We start from the raw sequence: 25,881 nt of genomic DNA, 5'->3' as shown, positions 1-25,881 counted from the left end.
TTGTTCTCTCAGGGTGACATTGACCACCACTCCGGGCACAGCTGTCCATCTTAAAGGGTGTCTCTGGCCATTCTCATGGTGATGATGGTCCTCTCTTGAGGTGACACTGCCATCCAGGCAGTCTTCTTGGGCTGCTCTCTCTGTGACACCCTCCCCAGCCCACGCAGCTGGCTTGCTGCTTCTCAGATTGATCAGGCTGCCATGGCGGGTGAAGTCAGGGTTCAGACCAGCCGGGGCCTCCAGCTGGAGGAGGCACACTGAGGCGGCCCCCGAAATGGTTTGGCCCATCTCCCCTTTCAGCTTCAGTGGAGAAAATCCCTCCTGAGCTCCCATCCTCCCCACCAGATGCTCTCAGAGGATTCTGGGCCCAGGACGGAGAGAGTGCCTCTGTTTGCAGACGCCACTTATCCCCCAAGAAATGCACCTCAGGGACAAGGGAAGGAGGGTCTTTAAGACCAAGCACACCTGGGTTCTGATTGCTGGCTAGTAGTTTGGGCCGGTTATGCAGTCTCTTCCTGTTGCTGGATGAATGGACAAAAGGACAGTTTCCAAGGGTAGCTGTGAGAAAAAAGGAGATGACATTTGTAAAGAGCCTGGCATGGTGCCCAACGTACAGTAGGTGCTTAATAAATGACTCATCCTACCCCAGACCATACAACCCAGGCACCGCCTGCTGTGGGGGCCAGAGAGGGGGCAGCTGACGGCAGGCGGTGGTGAAGGGACTCCCTGAACGCTCTCCTCACCTTGTCCACCTGGGCCCTTGATCAAAGCTGGAGTGATGTGCAGTGCTGGGCCCCACATTGTCATTCCCCAGAGGCTTCACAGTGTGGATTTGTGGAAAATATAATAAAAGGAAATTAAGTGCCAGCTCCAGACAGGCTGGCTGTGTGCATACTTCCGAAGTCTCCGACTTTGGTGCCCAGAGACCCTGCCACGTGCATGGCGGGCTTGGCTGCCTCTGTCCGCTTCCTCTCTCTGTGTCTGTCTCGCGCTGCACCCCTGCCTCCATTTATACCTCAATGGGTCTCGACCCTTCCGAGCCTGAGTTGGTAATGTGATTTCATGCCACATTCCTGGAAGCCTCTGCCAGGCAAACCAGCCACAGAGCTTCCTGGGCCTTCTGGACCTCAGAGGTTCTTCAGTGAGGACGCATCTTCAGAAGGGGTGCAACGGGAGGTGGGGAGAGCAGGGGAGGGAGAGCAGGAGGCACCTTCTCTGGGACCTACCACGTGCCCTGCTGCAGAGGTACGTCCCACGTCCTTGGGTGGGTGAATCTGGGCCTCAGTTTCCTCATCTGGATGACAGGTGGGGCTGGATTTGCTCCCTTAGGACCAGCTCTGGCATCCATAGATTCTGTAATTCCAGCAGGAAGGTCCATGCAGAGCCAGGAGCTCTTTGGCGGCTCTGAAAAGATGAACAAGGCCTCCGGGAGCACGTCCTTTTCTCAGCCTTGTTGGTTTCCATGGATCATCATGTCCCAGCCCCACCCAGAACCTGGAAAGGGGAAGGAGGGAGGCGCTAGTGGGGCTCCATTCACAAAATCAGTTTCTTTCCGACACCATTCCCCCCCTTCACCCAGTGCACAGTGCTGGAGCTCATCGCATGCCTCAGTCTGGCTCTCCGGCCCTGCCCTCACGGGACCTAGAAAACACAGAGTGGGGGCTTTGCTCTCTGGGGTCAGGAGGCTGCATAGAGGTGGGCACTGGGAACCACTGGCCCCCCCTATGGGATGGAGACCCATTTGCAGCTTCAGACCCTTGCTGCTCTGCAGGTAAGAGGTAGTTTGACACTAAGTGACCTTGAATGGGTCAGCATACTTCTGGGCCTGTTCTTCTGTAAAATCAAGTCCAGAACCCCTTCCAGATCGTCCCACAGGGCTGGCATGAGGGTATGAGAAGATAACAGATGTGAAAAATGCTCTGCAAACAGGAAGGCTTCATCACTCACAGGGCTTATGTTGATTGGAAAGAGGGGACATGGTGTTGTCCAGCTTCTATCTGTATGTGAAATGAACTAAATAATAACACTGGGACCTCGGTTACAGTCCCAGGAGAGGATCCCATTCACTTCAGGCCGACCTCTCAGGCCAGGGTGGGACCTGGGAAGTGAGTAAGGGATCCTGGAGAGACTTTTAATGGTTTCGTGGATGCTAATCCACAGTGCCTGCCCTTCCCCCTCCTCACTGATAGGAGCAAGTTTAGATGCAGCAGGATTTAGGGGTGATTCCGAAGATGGTGGCTCAGCTCAGAAGTGGGTGGAGGAAAGATGTCCTAGAGGGTTGGTGTCTGCGCCCATGAGGTCACCTGGCATTGGTACTGAACGGAAACGTGACTGTGAGAGCACGTCAGTGAGCTGGGCACACGCATTTGCACACATGGTGCGTGCATGTGGAGATGAAGGCATGGAGCAGTGGACAGAGCGCAGGACTCAGGGACAGACAGATACAGTCTCACTCTGTACGGCACTGCTCCGGGGCGATGCTTGACGCATTAGTGGCTCAGAAGGGAGGAGCACTATTACTGCCACAACCTGCCCTGCCACCCAAGGGGGCTGTCCTCACAAGTCCAGGGTACAGTGGCGCGGGAGCCTTACCTCTGCCCTTCTCTCCTGCCTCAGAAGAAGAGCAAAGTACACTACCACATCGCTGTCATCATCAACTACCTGGGCCACTGCATCTCCCTGGCGGCCCTCCTGGTGGCCTTTTTCCTCTTCCTGCGGCTCAGGTGAGAAGGCCCCTGTCCCCAGGCCTTGAACAGGTGCAGAAGTAAGATAAGGGGTAGCTCTGGGCTGGGGGCTGCTGGGAAGGGGCAGTCCAGTCCCCTCACCTCTGCGGGAGGGGCGACAGACATAGGAGTACCCTGTCTCTTGGAACCTCTGGCAAGGTTGCTTCTGCCCCCGCCTGCCCACTAACCATAGGGTGGTGGTGGCTAAAGCCTAGGCACTGCTTGTACCACCTACTCCCAGGCCAGGCTGCACCTGGGAGACCAGGCAGGTGGGGCCCCCTTGGGTTTGAACCTCCCTGGGTCAGCGCTATTGCCAAGGAAGCAAGGGGCATCACCAGGCAGGTCTGTGCTGGGAATGGGGTGGGAGCAGGAGCCAAGCATCAGGGCTGAATGCTGGGAGAGAGGCACCCCACTAGAGGCCTTTTATGTGTTCTGACCCTTAAACCTGAAACTACAAAGAGCGGAGGGTGCCCACAGGAGAAGGGGCATCCACAGTAAATAAGCAGCTCCTGGTCCCTGGAGCACCAGCTGTGCAGCAAGCTCTGCCCCTGGAGCTCGGGGGCGTGGGCCACAGGTATGAAGGGCCCTGTGGGGCATTTGGAACGCCTCTGCCGCCACCCAGGGTGACTTAGCCAGTCAGCCCTGCTGTGCACCTCAGTTTCCCCGCCCATACATGCGGGCTGCGCTGGATGCTGGACGCCTGTCCCTCATCTTCTCTCTCCTACCTTGCTCCCATCACCCACACTCCCCTGCCTCCAGGAGCATCCGGTGCCTGAGAAACATCATCCACTGGAACCTCATCTCCGCCTTCATCCTGCGCAATGCCACGTGGTTTGTGGTCCAGCTCACCATGAGCCCTGAAGTCCACCAGAGCAATGTGGTGTGTCCTGGAGGGGCAGGGCTGAGGCCAGAGGAAGGGTCCAGGTGGGGCTGCCCTGGCACAGGAGGGGCCAAGGCCAGGCCTTGGGGCGCATGGAATAGGAGTGGATTCTGGGGGGTGCCCCATCCTGCCAAGAGGAGGCTGTGGGCCCGGAAGGGGAGCTGCTGCAGCCCCCGCCCTGACCCCTGGCTCACCATCACCTCTGGTGGGGGTGGGGTGGCAGGGCTGGTGCAGGTTGGTGACAGCCGCCTACAACTACTTCCACGTGACCAACTTCTTCTGGATGTTCGGTGAGGGCTGCTACCTGCACACGGCCATCGTGCTCACCTACTCCACCGACTGGCTGCGCAAGTGGATGTTCATCTGCATCGGCTGGGGTGAGCGGCTGGCCCCCTGCCCCAGCCAGGCTGCCCTCTCCTCACTCAGACCCGGCCAGCTGAGTGAGGCCGGGTTGGGGTGGTATGTGCAGCGCTGCCCTCTGCCGCAACTCGGGTCGGGGGCGGTGGGGCCATCTTGAAGGAGGCATGCTGGGTGAGTAGGAGCTCTGTTTGGAGGAACCCCTGCCCACCTCTAGGCTCTGGGCTGCACTGGGATCCCCCAGACCCCACTGACAGGCTCTGTGACAGCTGGTGTCTCCCCCAGGTGTACCTTTCCCCATCATTGTGGCCTGGGCCATTGGGAAGCTGTACTATGACAACGAAAAGTAAGTCACCTCCCCTTCACTGCCTTCAGGGCCCCTTGCACCCTGAGGTCCAGGCTCCTGGTCCAGCTCTGCCTCACATTTCCCAAGGGCCTTCAGCCTCATCACCTTCCCCGTCAGGCCCACAGCGTCTTCCTCTGTATAGGATGGACACTGGGGGCTGGACTCAGTGAGAGACCCCTTAGCAGTGTTCTGCTCGAGGTGGGGCTAGACAGGCAGAGCAGTGAAAGGGTTACTGGCAATCCCTGGAGCCAAGTTCTTGGTTACTGGTAAGTAGGTATATGACCGTGGGCTAGTTACTAGAGTGTGCCTCAGTCTCCTCATCTGTAAAGTGGGCATTCTAATAATAATGCCTACTTCTTGGCAAAGGGTTGCCATAGGAATGACATGAATCAATATATGTTAAGCATTTAGTATAGTGCCTGGCACATAGTAAATGCCATATAAATGTTTTCTATTAAGACTACTTTTTTAAAAGATTCCATGGATTTCATAGATAATTGATCTGGGCAAATCTCAGAGACCTCTTCAAACTGTGAAGTCCTGAGGTGCCTTTGGACTCAGTTTCCTAATCACCCTGAAAACTGGACTTCCTCTGCACTGGTTCTCAAGCCTTGGCTCACGTTAGAATCATCCTGGGAGCTTTTAAAGATATCAGTGCTCAGACTTGACCTCCAGAGAGTTGGAAGTAACTGGTCTGGAGTGTGACCAGGGCACTGGAATTTTTTTTTAACTGCCCAGGTGATTCTAACATGCAGCTAAGATTGATAACCAAGAGAGGCCAAAAAAATGGACAGCCAGGGGAGGTGCCAGGATGCTCTTCACCGAAGTGCCGTCAGGAGCTCACTGCCTGACTAGGGCTCAGGCAGCGTCAGTCACCGTGGCGGTTCTTCCTCACACCGTAGAGGGGGGGCTTCAGCACAACCTCTCCAGGCTCAACAAGGCACCTGGAAAATTATATTCATGTTTATCAGAGTGATCCTTGCTGACTCCTGCCAGGGGAGCTCTGCACAGCCAGTGCCTAGGGACCTGGGCTAGGAGGGAGCCAGTTGGCAGGATGGGGCCTGGCAGTGATGCCTGGAGGGTGGCTCCGGTCTTGGAGCAGGAGCATCGTAACCCTGGACAATCGTGCCCATGCCTGCAGCTGTGCGGGTGAGTACAGGGAAGGAGAGGAAGAGCAGGTTCCAAAAGCTGCTCAGTTTCTGCGTGTGTGTGTGAGAAAGAGAGTGTGAGTGAGTGAAGAGTGAGCCTGAGCTGCGGAAGAGTTGGTCTGGGTGGCTCTGAAGCCCCACCTAGTGGTAACGTGCTAACACTGCCTCAGACAGGATCCAGGCGTGAGAACTTGCAGATGTGAGGCCCCAGACAGCTTGCATTTGGTCTGCACTATTTTTTTGAACTTAAATTTGTTGCCAACTTTTAAAAAGTCAAGAGGTTTTACATAAAAATATCAGTTTCTAGTTTATGGAAGCATCGTGAGGTGTAGGCCCTGTGGGTCTACACATGCCCCCACCCACTCCCGGACCTCCCTAGAGCTTGCTGGTGCAGAGCAATGCTGCCTCTCAAGGCTGGTGGAGGCTGTGGACTCTCTACCTCAAGGTCATTCAGGCTCCTGTTAAGCAGAGTGAAAGGTTGCTAGCTGTTGGCTGCCCACTTTATGCAGGTCCAGGGCAAGGCTCCACTAGTAGGTGTGTACCAGAGCCACAGTGTGGACAGAGGGGACAGTGGTGTGTCGGGCACAGGCCCGTTCCACTCAGTGGTCTCCACAATCTCCCTCCCTGCTGTAGTGCCTGCTTCCAGCTTTACATCTTATAAGAGAAGATGCTATCCATTCTACAGATGGAATAAATGAGGCACTGGGTTGGGTCTTGACCTTCTGCCAGGGCTACAATTGTTCACTGGCCCCAGTCCCACCCCAGTGAAGTGCTGCCCCTCCCCTGTGCCAATGAACTGGACCCCAGTGACCCCCTCCCTCTCCCCTTCCCTCTGTGGCCTTCTAGGTGCTGGTTTGGCAAAAAGCCTGGGGTGTACACTGACTACATCTACCAGGGCCCCATGATCTTGGTCCTGCTGGTAAGAACCCGCACAGGGGGGCTGGAGAGAGGGGCACGGTGGGGAGGGTCATCAGTGCCCACTGTGGGGGGCAAGGCGCCAAGCAGGTGCAAACGCTAGTGAAGGTGGAGGGAGAGCAGGGGCACCGAGACCAGGCGTGGGGCAGCCGAGTCCCTGACCCCTCCACCTGCCCTCCCTCCAACAAGTTGTGCACCTACAGCCACATCGCCTCACTGTGCTCAAATTGCAGATCAATTTTATCTTCCTTTTCAACATTGTCCGCATTCTCATGACCAAACTCCGGGCATCCACCACGTCTGAGACCATCCAGTACAGGTAACCGGTCCCACCTCCCCACCCTGGGGGCTTCAGAGACTCAGCTTCTGACCTGGGTCTCCCCTCAGGCCTCGTAGTCCCTCCTGAAACCCCAGCTCCCTCGCCTCAGATGTTCCCAGGACCTGCCACCGCCTCCCCCAGCCCCAGCCCCTTCCAGCAAGCCAGAGGACCCTGGGGTGGGCTGTGACTCAGCCTCCCCACCCCGACCCACCCCAGGAAGGCTGTGAAGGCCACTCTGGTGCTGCTTCCCCTCCTGGGCATCACGTACATGCTGTTCTTCGTGAACCCCGGGGAGGATGAGGTCTCCCGGGTCGTCTTCATCTACTTCAACTCCTTCCTGGAATCCTTCCAGGTACTGCTGCCCATCACTGCACCCTGGCCAGGCCGCTGCCTCCTTGGGTGGGGATTCTCCCAGGCAGGGCCCTGGAGGGGCAGGAGCTGGGGGGAGAAGGGGGTGGCCTGGAAGCCAGGGGACCACACCCACCCCAGGCCCTTGACCTGCCTCCCTCCACCCCAGGGTTTCTTCGTGTCTGTGTTCTACTGCTTCCTCAACAGTGAGGTAAGGACCCTGGGCCCAAGGCTCAGGATGGCGTGAGGCCTGGTGGGGCTGGAGATTCTCCACAGCTGCTGCCCGGCCTCCCCATGCCAGCCCTTTCCTCCCTGCTCCCAGGTCTCTGAGGACACAGCTGGGAACCCCATGAGGGCTGTTGGTATGGGACCAGAAGCCAGGGCTTCAGTCTCATTAATGAGTCTGTGAAATGGGTTGTTGAAACCAGAAGGGCTGAGCCCTGGCGCATGGGATATATGTGGATTGAGGATAGGAATTCATGGCAGAGCCCTGTGATGTCTTTGTGTGAATCAGAAAAAGGCACCCCTTCCTCAGACATTTGAGAAAATCATCCTAACAAATATGCAAATCAGCAACATCAGAGCTGTGACTGTCACCCCTCTGGTGTGACCCCCTGTGCCCCTCACACCTGTGCACTGCTCCCCTGTACAGCTGCTGTGGCAGCCTTACGGGAGGGAGGAGGGTCCTGGGACCCGGGCTTGTGTGGGCTTGTGTCACGCTCTGCTCTGTGCCCACAGGTCCGCTCTGCCATCCGGAAGAGGTGGCACCGATGGCAGGACAAGCATTCGATCCGCGCCCGTGTGGCCCGCGCCATGTCCATTCCCACCTCCCCCACCCGTGTCAGCTTTCATAGCATCAAGCAGTCCACAGGGCTCTGAGCCAGAGGACCATGGACTGGCCCCAAGATCCGTTGGGAAGATGGTCGCCAGACTCAGCCAGCTGCCCTGTCTGTGGAGGAAACATGCTCCTTCCCATGGCCGGGCCCCCCGGGAGCAGCTGGCACTGAGAGCCTGGGAGGCCCCTCCCAGAGCCCCAGCTGAGCGGGAGCTCTAGGCCTACGAGAGCAGCCACAGCCTGGATCACAGGACGGGTGGAAAGCCACCTATAGGACTGGGCTGGCCCAGGTCCTCTGGCCCCCCTTCCCCCAGTCCTCCCTGGAGAACGGAATGGGAGTAGAGTGATGGGGGCAGCCAGGAAGCCCAAAGCCCACGTGGGGCCCTCTAAGAGGTGTCCACCCAGACCACCAGAGGGCCAGCCCTCGAAGACCTGGCGTCTGTCCCCAGCGACTGTGGGGGCCGCTCACCCCAGGGGCATCACGGGACACTTGTGACAGCACCGCAGCCACCGTGATGATGCCTCGGGGCCTTAGCAATGCCTTCTAACACACTGGGAACCAAGACTACATTGTCAGGAGTCCTGGTGCCATCATCAGACATCAGGCTACACTAGAAATCCCTCCAAGCCCCCAGGACTTCTGTGCACCGTGGCACCGGCATCAGAAATGCCCTGCCTCTCTGCCTTGCACCCTTGGACCTTTACTGCCCTCCATGCCACATGGGCTCCCACCTCCTTACCACCAATACTGTCAGCCTGATTCCTGTCACCTCCTGCCCGTGTGTCACCCCTTTGTGAGGAGATGGAAGTGGAAACGTGATAGGCCTGTGAGAAGAGCCAGGGTGTGCCTAGACAAAGCCAGTCCCCTTTTGAGGGGGCAGAGACTACCTGGGGCCAGCCAGCCTGCTGGCTTCTGTGGTCTGGCCTCTGGGGCAGCCCCTCTGCTGGTCACAGGGAGCCTGTGACCCCTGGAGGGCCTCCAGGGCAGCATGATAAGCTAAGCAAAAACAGGAAGGGGCAGGGCACTTGGCCCCTCTCTGCCCCAGTACCATGGAGCAGCAAGTGGCTCTTGGGGCAGCAGCCAGTCCCCACTGGACCCGCCCACATCAGAGGTGTTCTGACAACCTGAGCAGGGCTTTGGGGGTGTGGGGCTGGGAGACAAGGGTGTCAACTGGGGGAGGGGGGGTTGTGGCTGATGTAAATAATATTTATCTTTTCAACTAGTATTTGTGAAGGTCTGAACTATGCTGGGGCTGGGTGGAGAGGGTGCCACAGAGAAATGGAAGCCACTTGTCGGTCTTTAGGGCCACAGTGTGGCTGGGAAACCTGATGCCACTCACACTCCCATCCAGGACAGTGTGCAGGTGGGGACTAGGAGAAGGGCAGGGTCTGGCCGGGTCCCAGGGGTGAGGACAGCTCTTATAAGGGGGTGAGTTATAAGGGCCATTGGCTGAATGATGTAGCAAAGGACTGGGGGTACAGCTTGAGCAAAGGGATAGAAATGGGACCAGCAGGGGTGTGTCCCAGTGTCAGGGGAGGAGCTGAGCTAGAAACAAGAAGTGTGGGGAAGCAGAGAGGCCTTGACTGTTGTCTCACCTTGGCACCCCCCGGGACCACAGGGAGGGGGTGGGGTGAGGTTAGGAAAGGAAGGTGATGAGAGGATGTGCACATGCCAGCCACCACCTTGGGCAACTGACGCTTAACCTGCTGCAGAAGCCTGGGAGCTGCACTGGGACCCAGCCCTTCACCATGCCACCTGAGGGGCAAGGGGTATTTACTCACTCCATGGGCCGGGGGAAGGCTGCTCTAGACAGCATGAAGCTCCTTGCACTTCCCACAGTCACATGGCCACAAGGAGGCCAAGAGAGACCACCCAGGCACAGCAGTGGGTGGTGGAAGCCAGCAGGCCCCCAGGGCAGGAGGGGGGTGGGACACCAAAACTCCCCCCAGCATACACAGACCAGCAATCTGGAGGTCTGGCCAGGGAGGGCAGGGTACCCTAAAGATGACTGTGATGCTGAGGGAGGGGAGGTCTGATGAGGGAGGGTCTGACCCCAGGGAGGAACTGGGGGTGTCTTTGAGGATCTTATGGGGTTCCCTGCTCTGCCAACTCCCAAAGTTCTTGTCCCACTGAGTAGAGGGATGGTGGGGGGCAGCTGGGCAGAGGAGGGCAGGGGAGTGGACCAGGGCCACCAGGACAGACTTAGGCTGACAGCTTCCAGAGCAACGGGCTGAGGGGAAGGTCCACATGGGTCCTGGCTAGGAGGAGGAATAGGGAGTGACTGATGAGTCTCAAGTGGCTGCAGTTGAGGCCTCTTTGCAGCCCTGCATTCCACCCCAGAAGGTGGAGAAGACAGCAAGGCTTGTCCTGGACAATGTCAGGATGTGTGAGTTGGGGCACCCCCAGGATGGAGGAGCCTGAGGGGCCAGGTGACCCTCTGCAGGGGTAGCCCAGGAAAGGATCTGAGGGGCCAAGCTGGGGTGGTACCCACCTTCCAGCCTGTGCCTCCTAGTTGCTTTAGCTGATGGGCACCCTGCAAGCCCCGGTGTGCACACACACTGCCAGGCCCTGCACGAGGGGCAGAGGTGAGCAGCACCCCAGGACCCGGCCCAGCTGCTGACTGCAAAGCTCAGAGCTGCCAGCTCCGGAAGGTGGTTAGAGGACATCTCCAAGGCAAGGTTGGTGGCTTCAGAAGCTGCAGGGGGTTCCCTGGGCAGCAGGGGCTGGTCCAGATGAGCCTTGGGGCTCCTTCCATCCAGGCTGTAAGGGAGAAGCTGCTGCTGTGGACACATGTGGGAACCTCTGGGTGCCAAGAACTTAAGCCCCTCAGGCTGCAGGGTGGCGCCCAGAGTCTAATCCTTCCACTGCCAGTGGGGCCCTGGGTGCTGGGGCTGTGGGGGAAGGCAGCCCCCAGAGAGGGCTACTGAGCATCACTTTGCCCTGGGACTCAGCTAGCTAGGGTTGGCTAGGAAGATAAGTCCCTTGTGGGTGAGTGTGGTGGGCCAACAGATACACCGCACCACACTGTGAGGGCTGGGCAGCTACAGTGTGCGGGTCACCTCAGGACAAACCCCTCTCTCAAGCCCAGGAGAGTTCTTCTCCATGCCACACCCAGAAATGTCAGTCTCCTAAAACTCTCCCAGCCCGAGCCCATCTCTCCTTGGGACTCTCCCTCGACACAGGGCGCGGTGGGGGGAAAACCACACTGGGGATCTGGCTTTCCAGCCCAGACCCCCACGCTCCGTCAGTGTGACAGCACAGCCTCCACCCCGGGGTCCCCAGCCCTGCCTCCAGGTTACCCTGGTCCCTCTGCTGCTGCCGGATCAGATGCCCAGGGAGCCAGATCTGGGAAGACCATATGCTGGGAGGAAGAGAGGTCTTAGGATTCAGATAATACCTTAATTGTGGGTATTTTGTATATTGTTTTGCAATTCACAAGATCCCTTATAACATGTATTACCTAATCCTCCACTAGCTTGTGGAGGTAGAAACCAGTCCATTTTGCAGCCAAGGAAGCAGACCTGGTGACCCCTGAGATCAAAGGTCTTCTGGCTCCAAGACCAGGGCCCTTTCCTTTCCTTCCTTTGAATGAAGCCAGGGGGCTTACTTTCTGGAGGTCAGCCCTGATTAAGCAGCTCTGGGAGGAGGGGGCAGCAAAGAGGCCTCAGGATCTCAGATTGTCTACTTGAGGACACGTCCCAAGTGAATATGGGACCAGCCCAACAATGATCCAGCCAGTGTCCAGTTAATGAGCCCAGTTGGGTGAGAGCAATGAGATTTCTGACGTCCATCCTGGCTCCCAGCATCCCCTTCCCCACCTTCCTAACATCATCCACCCCTCCACTCTTGAATGACATTTAACCGCAAACAAAGCAGCCCAGACCCCGAGAAGCCTCTGTGGGTCTCCCTGCACCCACCCAGGCTCTGCCCAGCCCATTCAAAGATGCCAGTGGCCTCCAGCTCAAGGGTCTTGGGATCACCTCATCCAGCCTCCTGACTTCAAACCTAGCTGCTCAGTCTTGGTCCAAACAGAGGGGGTTGCTTTCTGCATTTCACCAACAGCAATACTATCATTGATTGCTTACTGGGCACCAGGCGCTCCTAAGCCACTCACACGATCTCATCTACTCTTCACACCACACTATGAGGCAGGTGCTGTTGTCCCCAGTTAGATGGGAGAAGCAAAGCCCAGAGAGGTGGAGAGACCTGTCCAAGAGCACACAGCAGTGGCATGGCTGCCTGTTAACCCAGGCTGGCCTCACTCGGCCCCACCATGTATAACCCCTGTGCAGCAGTTCTTTGTAGGGTAGCCCTCCCTGCTCGCTACCCCTCCAGCACCCTGCCTAGGGAAATTCCTCCATTTCTGCAGTTTGTGAACAGACAATATTCAGAGACAAAGCTAGATCTAGGAGTTGGCACCACAAAGCGTGAGCCTCAGGCGGTCCATTCCCTGAACCCCGCCCAGCCTCCAGGATGGCCACAAGCTGCCAGCCTCCCAGTGTCCCCAGCCTGTCCCTGCTCCAACTCAGACCATCGCTTCCTATCTCCTACCCTCTACAGCCCCCAATCTCTGCAGATCCTGCTGGGCAGGCTTGGAGCTGAGACCTGGACCATCTATATTTTTCAAAATTCTCACCATGTTGGAAACACCAGGTCTTCATTTGGAGGTAACTCCAGAGACCACCTTTAGCAACGAGACTGCCACCCACTCCCTCTGCCCCTCCATGGGTCCTGGGCAGAGGTCTGCTGCTCAGCCACATTGCTTCTTGGGCAAGGAAGATGGGGGCAGACGCAGAGGTGGGCACCACGTGCTAAGTGTACCTAGTACGAGACTGGGAGAGTGCAGCGGGCACCCAGCTAGGGTGGTTGCCAAGGACGCAGGACAGGCCGGGAGCTGCTTCCTCCCTTGCCTTCACTACTGGGGGAGTGGGGGAGGAAGCAGGTGGCAATCCGGCCCTTCTGGTGTCTGTGCCATCCTTGGGCATGCAGCTAGGACTGCAGTGGCCCAGGAGGCAAGGCAACTGAGCTGGACACCTTCCCCGCCCTTCCTGAGCTGCCACACGGGGCTAAGAACCGCTGCCCGGGCCTGCTACCACCTATGCCCTGAGTCAATGAAGGTAAATGCTCCTGGCACCACCAAGGTCCTCAAACAGGGACAGAGACGTTGCCCCTGGACTGTCCTGGGCAGCGAGCCTGAGAGCCCAGGCCGTAGCTAAGGGGGGTGGCACAGAGTGAGCAGAAGCTACACATTCAGGGGGATGGATGCCCTCCAGGAAAGGTATGGAATCTGGGGCCTGTTGCAGAGTTTTGGAGCAGAAACTCAGGCTGGGGAGTGGATGGTGGCTTCAAAGAGCATCAACCCCTCATGTGACCGCACCCACCAGGGCATAGTGCAAGTGCTGTCACGGCACAACGTGATCACAAAGAGCAATTCCAGGACTAGGGACATGGGGGGCAGGATGCGGAAAGACCTGCTGGAAAAGCAGCGATTGGACAGACACCCAAAAGCCTTCGCTGAGAGGGCCCCAGGAAGAGAGCCTCGGAGAGAATGAACCTCGGGGGAATCCTCCGAGCCCAGGCACCGGAGCGCAAGGGTAGATCAGGGAGGAAGGGCAAGCAGATTATTTGTGGGGCAGCCTGTTGCCAAACCACAAGTAGGGCACATGCCAGTCGGACAGGGTCCGGACTAAAACGAGGTCTGTCCTGAGCAGTGTCCCTGGAGGGACTGGTGTCAGTCTTATTTTGCTTTATTTTTAATTATGGTAAAATACATATAACATAGAACTTACCATTAAAATGTACAATTCAGCATCATTTAATGCACTCACAATGTCGTGCAACCACCACCACTAGGCAGTTCCAGAGCTTTTTCACGCTAATGGGAACTCCACACCCATTAAGCAGTTGCCACCCAACCCTCCCTCCTTCCTCTAGCCTCTGGCTACCGCAACCCTGCTTTCTGTCTCTCTAGATTTACCTATTCTGGATTTTTCACAAAAGCAGAGTCATACCGTATTTGTCCTTTTTGTGCCTGGGTTCTTTCAAGGTTTTCAAGGTGTCAGAACTTCATTCTTTTTCATGGCTGAATGATATTCCATTGTATGGATAGACCACACTATCCATTCATTGGCTGGAGGACATTGGGGTTCTTTCCACCTGTTCCAAGTTATTGTGAATAGTGTGCTATGAAATTTATGTACAAGTTTTTTTTTGAACATCTGCTTGCAATCTTTTTGGTATATACCGAGGATTGGAATTGCTGGGTCATATGGTAACTATGTTTGATTTATCAAGGAACCACCAAACTGTTTTCCCCAGAAGCCACATTATTTGACATTCCCACCAGCAACATGGGAAGGTTCTAATTTCTCCACATCCTTGCCAGCACTCGTTATGACCTGTGTTTTTGATAATAGGCACCCCAAGGGTGTGTTGGTCCTTGGTGAGGAGACCTAAGACTCCCTACGTGGAGAGTGGGGCCCCAAGTGAGGGTCTAAGCTGAACATCAGTATCTGGGTGGCCAGAGTTTTATTAGCACAGTGCTCAGTAAGGGGTTGGCCTGCCCGGCTGTGCTCAGCATCTGGGTGCTGTGCTTGGCTACAGAGGGGTGCACCCAGTGTGGACACTGCTACACTCTGAGAAGAAGCATTTAAGCCAAGTCTTTTACCTAACTGGCCCGAACCAGCGCACCGGCCCTCCTCTGCAGTGGGAGCCTGCTGGAGGGGCAGCTGGCGGCCTCCTGCCCTGGGCCCTGTGGCTTCTCCCCACCTTGGCTGGCGGGACACTCATCCGTCTGTTGTCATTGCTCCCTAATGTATTTCTGACAGCTAACTTGTCCTTGTAATTACTGTTTGTAAACTAATCAAATATTATAGCTATGGATGAAATAGAATTGCACAAATCAGGAGAGAAGTCTCTTATAAAAACTCATTTAAATGCTTTGAAAGACACAATCTGAGTCATACAAAACACTATCTGTCATATTAGGTTTTGGTGAGACAGATGTAAATAGCTGGGTGACCGGAGATGGGCAAAGTCTACCTGGTTCTCCTTTGCCAGGTCCTTTCAGCATGCACTCCACCTCAGAGAAGCCAAAGCTGGACGCTGGGGATGGCGACTCACTGGGGTGAGTTTCACAAGGAAGGCGACTTGGACCCGTAAGGGGAGACCCGCCAAAGGGAAGTTCTTACAAAAAGAGCAGTGACTGTCTGCTTAGTCCTTGGAAGCTAAAATAAAATGTGTTTATGTGTTGAATTGTGTTCTCCAAAATGGTATGTTGGAGCCCTAACCAACGGTATCTGTAAATATGCCCTTATTTGGAAATATGGTCTTTGCAGATGTGATCAAATTAAGATAACTTCATTTGATGGGTCCTGATCCAATATGACTCACGTATCCTTATAAGACAAGAGGCACACAGAGAGAAAGCTGTGTGACAGCAGAGACAGGCTGGAGCAATGCCAGCTGCCCCCAAAATCAGGAAGGGGCAAGGAAGAACTCAGCCAGAGTCTCGGTGGGGGGGCATGGCCCTGCTGACACCGCGATTTTGAACTTTGTCTCAGTCAGCTTGGGCTGCTGTAACAAATACCACAGACTGAGTGGCTACAACAACAAGCCTGCATCTCTCATGGAGGCTGGGAAGTCTGAGATCAGGGCACCGGTGCTCGGTTCCTCAGGAAGCTCCCTAGCTGCTGTGCGGGCTGCCTCCGGCTGTATCCTCACATGGTGGAAAGCAAGGCCATCTCTCTCAGTGCTCTTAGGGAGCCAATCCCATGTACCAGGGCTCCACCCTCATGACATGATCACCTCCCAAAGGCCTTACGTCCAAGTACCATCATCACACTCGGGGTTAGGATATCAACATATGAACTGGGGGTGGGCGGTGCACAGACATTTAGTCCACAGCGGACTTCCAGCCTCCCGCCTGTGAAAGAATAAACTTCTGCTGTTGTAAGCACCCACCATCACCTGGTAAGGCAGCCAAGGACTAACACAGAGTGTAAAGTGTGTAGGTGACTTTTTAGTGATTCCCCTCTTTAACTGACTTTCTCAATAAACCCATCTCCTACCCAGGCCCGGCCATCTGGGATAAGTGGGCCACCCCTGCAGTCGGCTGTCCCTTGAGCGCTCAGCACAGACAGTGCCAGGCTAGACAGAAGCTCCTCACCCAGGCTGCGCTTGACTCTCCTCTCCACCGCTCATGGGTCACCTGGAGAAGTCCCTTCACTGCCCTGCACCTTGGTCCCTTACACTGCGAAACAGGGTCCCTCCCCCCAGATCACACACATACTTCTGAGCTTCACCTTCTATTCCAGAATCTGAGAGCAGCAGATAGAACAGGTCCTCTGTCCTCACGGAACTTGACCAGCGGGAGTCAGAAAATGAGGCAAAGAAAACAAAAACCTGAGCCTGTGGCGAGCGCCATGAAGAAGGGAAAGCCTGAGTTGTGGGTAATGCCATGCTAAGGAGGAGGCCTATTTTCTCCTGGATGTTGTGGCAGAGACTATGTTGGTGCTCAGGCCTGAGGACAAGAGCAGGCAGGGGGCAGGGAGCAGAGCCACACAGCCAGGAGGCCTGAAGCAGGGGGCAGCGCAGTTCCCGGACAGGCGAGGCCTCAGAGGTGTGTCCGGTGTGAGCGCCGGACCTGTGTCCCGGGGCTGGGCTTCCTGAGCCCTGGGTTTATTCACCCATAAAGTGGGGGTACTTGGGAAAGGTTAAGTTGCCAGACCAAAGAGATCCACAATCAGCCACCGGCTTAAGGAAGGTGATGCCTCCCCCTAACAGTCCTCGGTGATCCATGCCACTCCTCCATGCAGACATCAGGGCCCGGTTCCTTTTGCTTCCTTTCTCCCCATCCCTTAAGACAATGTCCTCCTCTGCAAAGTCAATGGCTTGTCCATGACTTGTGCAAAAATAAAGGAGAAATGGACAAGGAGCCCCAGGGCCTCTGTCCAGGCTCACATTATTACGGCTCAATTTCATTGGCAAGAACTTGGCCATGTGACCATTCCTAACTCCAAGGGAGGCTGGAAATGAAATTCTGGTCACATTCCAGTAGAAAGGGGCATGGATTTTGAAGGACAGCATGCAGCTTCAGGCCGGGTAGGTGTAGTACTACCTTCTGGCAAGGGTGTAATAAGTACAGATAAAGTACCTGGTATATATAAGTGCTCAATAAAAGTGCACAATATCACTGAGTTCAGGGCTCCCAGGGCCCTTAGAAATTCTCCAGTCCCAAGTCTTCATTGCTTTGTAGATAAGAAATAGGCACAGGGAGGAGAGGCATCTGCCCAGGTTCTCCAGTGGGTAAGAGGCATGGTCTAGGATCCCATCTGGGACCCTCAACCCCATCCTCCCACCTCTTATTTCAAATCACCGGGTCCAGACCCCTGGATGCTGAGCAGAGAGGGGCCCAGATGACCTCTCTACTGGAGGCAGGGTTGGGGGACAGGATCCTGAGAGGAGCCCGGGGCTCGGCAGCAGTGCCCTGGGCCCAGGCTTCACAGCTCTATTGTGACTAGTAGGTGTGGCTCTGGTTTCCAGGGGGGAGGCAGCGCTGCTCTGTGACAGAGGGCCACACCCTCCCACACCCTTATCCCCGGGGGCAGGAAATGGACTGAGGGTCACTGCCACACTGGGACACCATGCCAGGTGGCTGAGGAGGATGGCACGCCTGGGTCTCCTCCTCCTCCTCCTCCTCTCCAGCGCCATGGCCCCGGGGGAGCACGGCGTGGTCCACGTGGTGTCAGAGAACTGGAGCAAGGACTACTGCATCCTGCTCAGCTCCGACTACATCACCCTACCCCGGGACCTGAACCACGCCCCACTCCTGCCCCTGTGTGATGGCACCATGGCACCCTCATGCCCAGGCAAGGACTCCTCCCACCGGGCCCAGTATGGCTTCCCTGGCCGGCGGCCCCTCCACCGGGCCTCCACCATGGTCATGCAGGGCAACTGCAGCCTGTATGCCAAGGGCTGGCTGGCTCAAAGCCAAGGCGCCCACGGGCTGCTCATCGTGAGCCAGGTCAGCAGCCAGCAGTGCTCAGACACCACCCTTGTGTCCCAGGCCCCCCACAAGTCCCTGCCAGACCTCACCATCCCCGTGGCTGTGCTCCGCTACAGTGACATGCTCGACATCCTCAGCCACGCCCGGGGCAGTGCCGTGGTCCACGTGGCCTTGTACGCACCCCCAGAGCCTGTTCTCGACTACAACATGGTGGTCATCTTCATCCTGGCTGTAGGCACTGTGGCTGCTGGCGGCTACTGGGCTGGCCTGACTGAGGCTGACCAGCTGGGGCAGCGCCGAGCCCGCAGAGGAGGAGGGCCTGGTGGGCACAATCAGCGGGCAGCAATGGCAGCCCAGGGAGGGCAGGAGGAAGACGAAGATGCACCAGTGGACTTCACGCCAGCCACGATGGGCACGGTGCTCACCATGTCCAGCTCCATCCTGCTGCTACTCTATTTCTTCTACGACAGCTTCGTCTATGTCATGATCGCCATCTTCAGCCTGGGTGCGGGCACTGGCCTCTACAGCTGCCTCACGCCCCTGGTGCACCTCCCGCCCCTGCAGCAATGCCAGCGGCCCTTGCCTGACTGCTGGGCCTGTCTGCAGCTGCCACTGCTGGCTGGCCTGTGCACGGTGGTGACTGTCCTCTGGGTTGCCTACCGCAATGAGGACCGCTGGGCATGGCTCCTGCAGGACACGCTGGGCATGACCTACTGCCTTTTCGTGCTGCAACGCGTGCGGCTGCCCACATTCAAGAACTGCACCTCCTTCCTGTTGGCCCTGCTGGCCTTTGATGTCTTCTTCGTCTTTGTCACGCCCCTCCTTACCAGGACTGGCGAGAGCATCATGGTGGAGGTAGCCGCAGGCCCGGCAGATTCCCTGAGCCATGAGAGGCTGCCCATGGTGCTCAGAGTGCCCCGGCTGAGCTTCTCAGCCTTGACCCTGTGTGACCGGCCCTTCTCCATCCTTGGCTTTGGTGACATCGTGGTCCCGGGCTTTCTGGTAGCCTACTGCCATCGCTTTGATGTGCGAATCCACTCACGCCAGGTCTACTTCCTGGCCAGCACTGCAGCCTATGCTGTGGGCCTGCTGGTCACTTTCATCACCACGGCCCTCATGCAGATGGGCCAGCCTGCCCTGCTCTACCTGGTGTCCAGCACCCTGCTCACCAGCCTGGCCATGGCTGCCTGCCGCCAAGAGCTCACCCTCTTCTGGACTGGCCAGGGCAGAGCCAAGACACCCACCCAGCCTGTGGCAGGGCTCTGTGCTGACCCTTCGGTTGGCCCTGAGCCAAAGCAGGATGCAACAGATGTCCACACAACTAGCAAGTCTGAGGGGGCCGCTGACCACTCAGCAGGGGTCTTAAACAGCAACCTTGGGAAGGACGCACCCGAGACTGTTACCATATCCGAGGAGGAAGCCACTGGGCTGGATGGCCACAGTGACAGCTCCAAGGGCTGGAGTGATGCCAGCCTGGGCCTGATGAGCTGCCCCAAGCCTGCCCTGGGGCCTCAGAGCAGCTAATGCCACTGATGCCAGTAGCCATGCCAGTACCACTGATGCTGCTGGTGCCACGGCCCTCAGAGCTGGGCCCCACTCATGCCCAGGCCCAGGCCCATGATGCTGGCCGGCCCTGGATGGGGCTCCACAAGAGGAAGGGCTTGAAGGTAAAGACGAGCATGTCAACCCAAGCTCCTCTGTGAAATGGGGCACCTGGGACACGTGCCTCCAGAAGGGCTGGTAAAATAGCACAGAGCAAAGCCACACGTGGCAAAAAGAAATCAGGGCATTAAAAATATCCCATATCTACCCAACAGAGCCTCTTTGTTAGGACTGTAAGAAAGCAGCAATCCATGGAATGAGTCTATGCACGGCCCAGATGGGTCCTTAGGATGGGTGCCATCCCCAAATGGTGCAGAGGGGGAAACAGGCTCAGAGAGGGCACATGGCTTGCTCAGCATTATTCAGCAAGGTCGGGATTTGCTCCCAGGGCTCCCAGGGCAGGGACTTCCCCTCTCACTGCCCACCTCCCACCCAGAGCATAGCCCCAGCTCCTTAGCCTGCAGACAGACCCCATCCCCATCCTGTCCTCCTGCTCAGGTCCAACTGAACCATTGCTGTTCCTTGATCTTGCCACATCCTCTCCCTCTCTTTGCACATGCTGTTCCTTCTGGCTGAGGTGCCCTTCCCATCCCAGACAGAAATACCCCAACCCAGCTCCCAGACTCACTAAAATGTTCCTAAGCATCCTTCACATCCGTCCTTGCTGCCAAACATCCCTGCTCAAGGCACCCTGGGCAGCAGCACCGTGCCTGGCGTGTTCCTGCACTCACCCACCTGTTGTATCTGCAGACACTCCCTGCTGGGTGCATGGCCTCATGGTGGGCACAGAGCAAGGCTGCTGTCTGGCTGGGGGAAGGGAGACAGGTGGAAAACAGACAAGAAACAGCCTGAGAATCATCCCAAAACCAGAAAGGAGAGATGGGAGCTTAGACTTTAGGAGACCATGGCTCCAGTTCCCATGCTTCCCTCGCTGACTTTGATATGGACAAGTCTCTTTACCCCTTTGGGCCTCAGTAGTCTTATCTTCAAAATGGGACTTATAATACCATGTCTACCTGCCGGCAGGCAGGGGCAGGTACAGGATGACCCCTTGTGAATCCCAGCGTTTTTTAGGTCTTATGGTATGTTTATATATTGCTTCAGCAGAGCAAACAAACTCTGGGGCAAGGGAAGGCTTCCTGGAAGAGGCTGTGTTGGAGGTGAGGGAATCATATCCCAAGAGGTAGTGTTCTGGAACCAGCTGCTCACTGGAAATGCCAGCTCTACCACTGACCTGTCGTGTGTCACTGAGCAAGTGACTTGATCTCTCAGTGTCTTCATTTCTTCATCAGTAAAATGGGATGATAATGGGACCTACCGTAGGGTTTTGGGGACATCTGGATGAGTTGGCTTTATGTAAGGTGATTGACACAATGCCCTGCATGGAGGAACAGCTGTATGAATATTAACTCTGCTTATATTGCTCCACTTTGTGAGAGCCTTTCAGAATCATATCCAACTCCTGCAAGGCCTTTGCGTTCCGGCCCTGACTTCGTTCCCTCCGCAACCAGCATTCCTGCTTCTACCACCATGAGTGAGCACACACCAGACCCCACACCCATCTTCCCCCAGCAGGGCCCTCCCAGGTGCTGGCTCCTCCACCTGCTCCTCCCACCCCCAGGCTGGGTTGGCCTCTCCCAGCCCTGGCTCAGATGCCCCCTCCTTGGGGAGGCCTTCCTTGATGACCCATTCTAAAGCAGCCTCCAGCCTCAACCACGTTACTGTCCACCCTGCTTGCTAGTTTTCTCATCTCCCCAAGGCAAGCATTAGCCTCATGAGGGCAGGGACTGACCTGTCTTACTCATCTGCACAGTTCCAGGGCCCAGAACAGATCCTGGCATGTAGCAGACACTCGGTTTACGTTTGTTGGAGGAATGAATGAGTGAATGAATGAATGAGGAGCTGATCCAGCCTGAACCACAGAGGAAAAGGGGACACCACGAGGGAAGGCCCCACTGCCCAGGCCACCTCTCTGGGTTCCTGCAGGCCCTTGGTCAGTGTGGAGATGAGACTCTGAGGAGTCTGGTCGGATGCTGGGGTCAGGAATAAGGAGCCCAGTGGTGGGGCTTCAGGGAATGGGCATCTCAAAGAAAGCCCCACTCACTCGTCCCCTCAGCAAATGGCTGGACAAGGGCAGAGTGAGGAACCCGGGCCAGGACCCTGACCGGAGGTGTTGGCAGCCCCACCCACTGGAGCCAGAGGCCATCTGGCCTGGACAGAGGGGCCTCCGCAGGCCCTGGCTCACCCCCAGCCTGGGTGGCCTCCCCACTGCTGATCTGCGTCACTGGGCCCGCCAGGGGTGGGCTACACCCCTCTGCCAGGCCCAAAGGGGAGGGCTGGACAGAACCAAGGGCTCTCAGCCCCCCTTACCACCAGATTAGGGGACAAAGGAAATCCTCTGTCCCAGGAATTTGCAGCCAGGGTGGTTTTGAGAACACTGGACTAGAGTTCCCTGCCATGGGGCTGATGACTGCCTCCACGGAGAGGATTCTCAAGGTGGGGGTCTGAGGAGGAAAGGCCCCCTTCCTCCGTCCACATCCAAACACCACAGATTCAGGGAAGAGAGAGTCCAACTCTCCTCACTGCTTTACCCCAAAGAGCAAACATTCAGAGAGCATTTTATCTACAAAATGCAAAGAACAGTACTGCCTACCTCAGGGGCTATGGCAAGAATTAAACCTTATAGGGAAGTAGCTGAGCCTGGGCTCCAGAATCTTGTAGTGTTGCTGTTCTCTGATGGGGGTGGGAGGTGTCCCCTGCTCCTGCCCTGACCCCAGAGCCAGAGTCTTGCAGCTGTGGGCCCTGCCTCACTTTACCTGTCACCTTCCCAGGGACTGGGCTGAATCCAGGCAGTTGGACCCAGCTGCCACCTGTCAAAGGTGCCCAGAGCTGGCAGCCCCCAACTGCAGATGTGCAGATGTCCACTGCACATCTATGGACATGTGTGCACACCTGTACTGCACCTTCAGGCACGCTTGCATGTGCAAACACCTCCATGTGTGTACAGACACCTTCACAGGCCCCTGTACTGAACAAACGAAAACACCTATGTACACCCTCCCACCCCGACCCACACATACACGGCTCTGCCCTGCTGCTGCTGTTTCCTTCAGACCCAGCCGTTCCCTGTCAGGTGTGCACGGGCTGGGGTGGGAGGAGGTGCTATGCCTGCATTTCCCACCCCAGAGGGCAGGGTGGCCCTTTCCTGGTCAGGTGGGCACTGAGACCCAGGCTCAGATCCCCCTTCAGGGAGGGCAGCTGGCCTCCCCCAGGGGCTGCCTCTGCTTTCCAGCCCTAGTGGCTCTTCAGGGAGATGGTGGACATGGATGGCCAGCTAATGACAGAGCAAAGGCAGCAGTAGGAGAGCCTGGCCATTGCCACCTCTAACAGGTGGCCTTTGTCCTGGGGCCCCACGGGGCTAGCAGAGCTGGTGGCAGGCCTGCAGCCCGGTCTGATGGCCCCCCTTGTCCTGCCTGCTTCCTCCCCTCCTTTTGCACTCCTAACTCTATCTTGGCATCTGCTTCCTGGAGAGTCCAGCCTATTACAGGTGAGACCTAACTCGGGGCAGAAACAGGGCAGGAATAGATCCCCCGAGGCCACACCCAGGACTCCAGGTGGCCCAGACTCAGCTCTGGGGCTGTGCTTGGCTCAGGCTGCCCAGCATTTCTCTTTGCAGCCTCATTTAATCCCAGCCAGAACCTTGTGAGTTGCATTGTCGCAGCCTTAGTTCTTTTTAGCCAGTGAAGAGTTTGGTGCTGGAGCTTCTGTGTTCCCTGGATAGTGCAAACCAGCAGGACCCCTGAGATGCTCTAATCCAATGACAAGGAAAAGAAAGCTCAGAGAGGGTCAGGACCTGCTGAAGGGCACACAGCAATTCGACAGTGGAAATAGAACACAACTCTGGTCTTCTGCTGGAACCAGCTCCCCTGCGCACACCCTGGTGTGCCTCCCAGGAAAGCTCTGAGGCTGCCACTCCTTTACCCTGTGCCCCAGTAGGTATACCCTCCATTCGCATGGAGAAGTAGTTGTGTGCATTGCCTGACGAGGAAGCCATCTCCTTCAGCATCATCTCCTCAGCCAGTGCCGAAGGACACAGCTGGACTTTGAGTCACCTGAGACCCAGGGCCCTGGAATCTCAAAGCCCAGCATTGTTATTCATTTGACACGTGACACTAGGCAACTGAAGCACCCCTCTGTGCCTTGATATCCTCATCTGTAAACTGGGTTGCTAAGACTCACCTTGTGGGTAGTTTGTAAGGATTCAGTGAGGTGAGGTATGTGCATTTGCAGTCTGTGTTTGCCAAGCAGTAACAGGTTGGATATACACATTATCTTATTACATGACGCCCAGCTTAGGGAGCATGAGTTTCGAGGACGGCCTTGCATATCCCCACACGCCTCTTTCCCAAGTCAGCTTACGGCTCCTCAGGGTCGAGCTCCCAGAAGTGCAGTCATCCTTTTCCCTGGGTGTCGCCAGTCCATGCCCAGAGGGATGTGGTATATGTGGGTTGATGGGTGTGTGAGCTGGGACACCATCAGAGTCAAGAAGAGGGGTCCCCCTGCAGACAGAAAGGCAGAAGGTTTGGAGCCTTCCTTTTCCTGCAACTCTGAACTTTAAGCTCTATGTGCTGCCACCTGCTGGTCCGTAGGATAAGTGCAGGTGGCATCATCCTAAGGGCAGCCAGGGGCATTCCACGGGGGAACATTGGAGTAATTACTATCAGGGGTGATAGTCAAAAGATATATATTAATCTACCCATCTGCAAAGTTCTGAAGCCCCTAATGGACCCAAGGTTAACCCTTGGATGGTGTATGTGTCCTGGAGAAGGGACTGAGCGTACTTTGGTATTTTATGAACTGAAGTAGCCCCAGCACAAAGCTTGAGGATGATGTGTGCCCTGACGCTTACCCGCCTGGTAGCGTCAGGCCACCTGCACTTGGGCCATTGTTGGGGTGGGGCTGACTCCCCATATTGGCCTCCTACCACAAAGCCCCAGACCCAATTCTTGTCCTTGTAGTCCCACAGATGCCCCTTCCCACGCTCACAGCAGCGATTATTCATTTTGTCTGCAAACAAATCTCTGCTACTACTGGTTTACTTTCCAAAGGCTTAGTTTTATCTTTAGGAGTAACTCTTCCCAGGACCTACTCTTGCTCTCTGGTCTAGAGCTCTTCCAGGCAGGGGAGCCTGAGTCCAGTCTCACACTCACCCCCTGAGCCCACCCACGATCATGGGACACAGTCTCAGAGAGTCCCCAGGGAGGGAGGCCAAAAAGGCAAGCTGAGGCTGGTACTGGGAGAATGCTGGGCTGCTAAAATTCGGAGGAATTGTTCTGAAAAATGCCTTCAAGCAGCTCCCCGAGCCTCTTAAGGCCTTGAGTGGTGGAGAAGATTGTGAGGGAGAGTGGTATGTAAGGTCTGAGTGAGGTGTTGGCAGAGCCTCCAGAGACCTTCCAGAACTCTCCAGAACTGAGGACAGAGAGGGAAAGTGGTCTGCCCAAGGTCACACAGCCAGCCAGTGATAGGCCAAGACAACAAAGCACCTAGAAACTGACCCTGGAATCTTTCAGGAACAGGAAACCTCAGACACAGGCATTTGCCTTTCAGAGGTGGTTTCATGAGGTCCCACTTCCTCCCACACTTTTAGTCTTCTTAGAGCAGGAGGCCCCTGAGTCCAGAGTGAAAAGAACTGATCTGGGCAAAATCTTCAACCCTTCATAACCCACCCTGGGCAAAGCCTCGCCGCCACCTGCATTTCTGACAGACACCGTGAGCTTGGGCGGGAGATGCAGCCCTCCTGAGAATCCTTGTCCTTCACAGCCCAGGTTTGGTTGTGGGCTCTCTACTCCTGCAGCCATAGAGGGAGAGCCAAGGCTGGGCTGGCCTCAACCCACTTCCCTGAGTCTTTAAAACCAACTGTGGTGAATTGAATATGCTTTGTTGACTTGGCCTATCACTGGCCTCCCCACCAAAATCTAATACAAGCATCCTGATCCCTGACTGTGAATGTTACCTTATATGGAGGAGGGAAAAACGACTTTGCAGATGTGATTAAGTCAAGGGCAGTGAGCTAGGGAGATCATTCTGTATTATCTGACTTGGCTCCAAATGTAATCTCAAGAATCCTCATGAGGGGGAGGCAGAGGAGAATTACACACACAGAAGTGGAGGGGCAATGGGATGATGGAAGCAGAGACCAGAGTGATGTGGCCACAAGCCGAGGACTGCCAGCAGCCACCAGAGGCTGGAAGAGGAAAATGACGGGGATTCCCCGCTACAGCCCCCAGGAGGAGCATCAGTCTGCTGACCCCTTGATTTTGGATCTGTGACAGATTTCAGATATCTGGCCCCAAGAGCTCTGAGATAATAAATGTCTGTTGTTTTAAGCCACCAAGTTCATG

The 25,881-nt window shown here is 56.3% G+C and overlaps 2 protein-coding genes across 2 annotated transcripts in view; both read left to right on the top strand.

Moving 5' to 3' along the window:
* CRHR1 (corticotropin releasing hormone receptor 1) overlaps positions 1–8,034 on the top strand; it is a 41,443-nt gene extending 33,409 nt beyond the window's left edge. The window contains exons 5-13 of the mRNA XM_036997619.2: positions 2,617–2,723; positions 3,483–3,603; positions 3,827–3,980; positions 4,246–4,306; positions 6,301–6,373; positions 6,603–6,688; positions 6,905–7,040; positions 7,206–7,247; positions 7,775–8,034. Coding sequence (XP_036853514.1) covers positions 2,617–2,723; positions 3,483–3,603; positions 3,827–3,980; positions 4,246–4,306; positions 6,301–6,373; positions 6,603–6,688; positions 6,905–7,040; positions 7,206–7,247; positions 7,775–7,915 — 921 coding nt within the window. The 3' untranslated portion in view covers positions 7,916–8,034. The remainder of the gene's footprint in view (positions 1–2,616; positions 2,724–3,482; positions 3,604–3,826; positions 3,981–4,245; positions 4,307–6,300; positions 6,374–6,602; positions 6,689–6,904; positions 7,041–7,205; positions 7,248–7,774) is intronic.
* Positions 8,035–17,482: 9,448 nt separating this feature from the next.
* Positions 17,483–19,684, top strand: SPPL2C (signal peptide peptidase like 2C). The gene is given in 2 exon segments (XM_017670667.2): positions 17,483–19,352; positions 19,355–19,684. Coding segments are annotated over 2 exon segments (2,043 nt in total). The 5' UTR covers positions 17,483–17,536; the 3' UTR covers positions 19,582–19,684.
* Positions 19,685–25,881: the final 6,197 nt, after the last annotated feature.

The sequence above is a fragment of the Manis javanica genome, chromosome 4, assembly GCF_040802235.1.
Source record: "Manis javanica isolate MJ-LG chromosome 4, MJ_LKY, whole genome shotgun sequence".
NCBI lineage: Eukaryota > Metazoa > Chordata > Mammalia > Pholidota > Manidae > Manis > Manis javanica.
This window is presented reverse-complemented; position numbering and strand designations above follow the sequence as displayed.